Here is a 315-nt window from a genome sequence, read left to right as displayed (position 1 = left end):
GAGCCTGGAGCGCAAAGCCGTCTACCAGAGGCACGTCCGGACGCCCAGCCTCCTGGCCAAGAGCATCCTGGAAGGTAAGCGCATCCCCCAGCCGCACAGCACCGGCCGGCTGCGGGGAAACCCCGTTTTGCCCCAGAAAAACCCGTACCTCGCGTCCGAGGCGTGGTTGCTCACGGACACGCGTGAAATGCAGCGTCGTTTCGTGAAAGAAACGCGCCCCGCTATCAGCACCGGGCGGCGGAGGCTCCGAGGGCACCCGGCACCCGCACCCGTTCGGGGTCCTGCCCTTCGTGGCTGGGATTCGGGTGGGCGGAT

General features: G+C 67.6%; 1 protein-coding gene across 1 annotated transcript in view; it reads left to right on the top strand.

Annotated features, from left to right (window-relative positions):
• Positions 1–4: 4 nt before the first annotated feature.
• DMRT2 (doublesex and mab-3 related transcription factor 2) overlaps positions 5–315 on the top strand; it is a gene marked incomplete at its 5' end in the record, with an annotated part of 2,869 nt that continues 2,558 nt past the window's right edge. The window contains one exon of the mRNA XM_009706202.1: positions 5–74. Within this exon, the coding sequence (XP_009704504.1) occupies positions 5–74 (70 nt within the window). The remainder of the gene's footprint in view (positions 75–315) is intronic.

This window comes from Cariama cristata, unplaced genomic scaffold (genome assembly GCF_000690535.1).
Source record: "Cariama cristata isolate BGI_N322 unplaced genomic scaffold, ASM69053v1 scaffold26078, whole genome shotgun sequence".
Classification (NCBI taxonomy): domain Eukaryota; kingdom Metazoa; phylum Chordata; class Aves; order Cariamiformes; family Cariamidae; genus Cariama; species Cariama cristata.
This window is presented reverse-complemented; position numbering and strand designations above follow the sequence as displayed.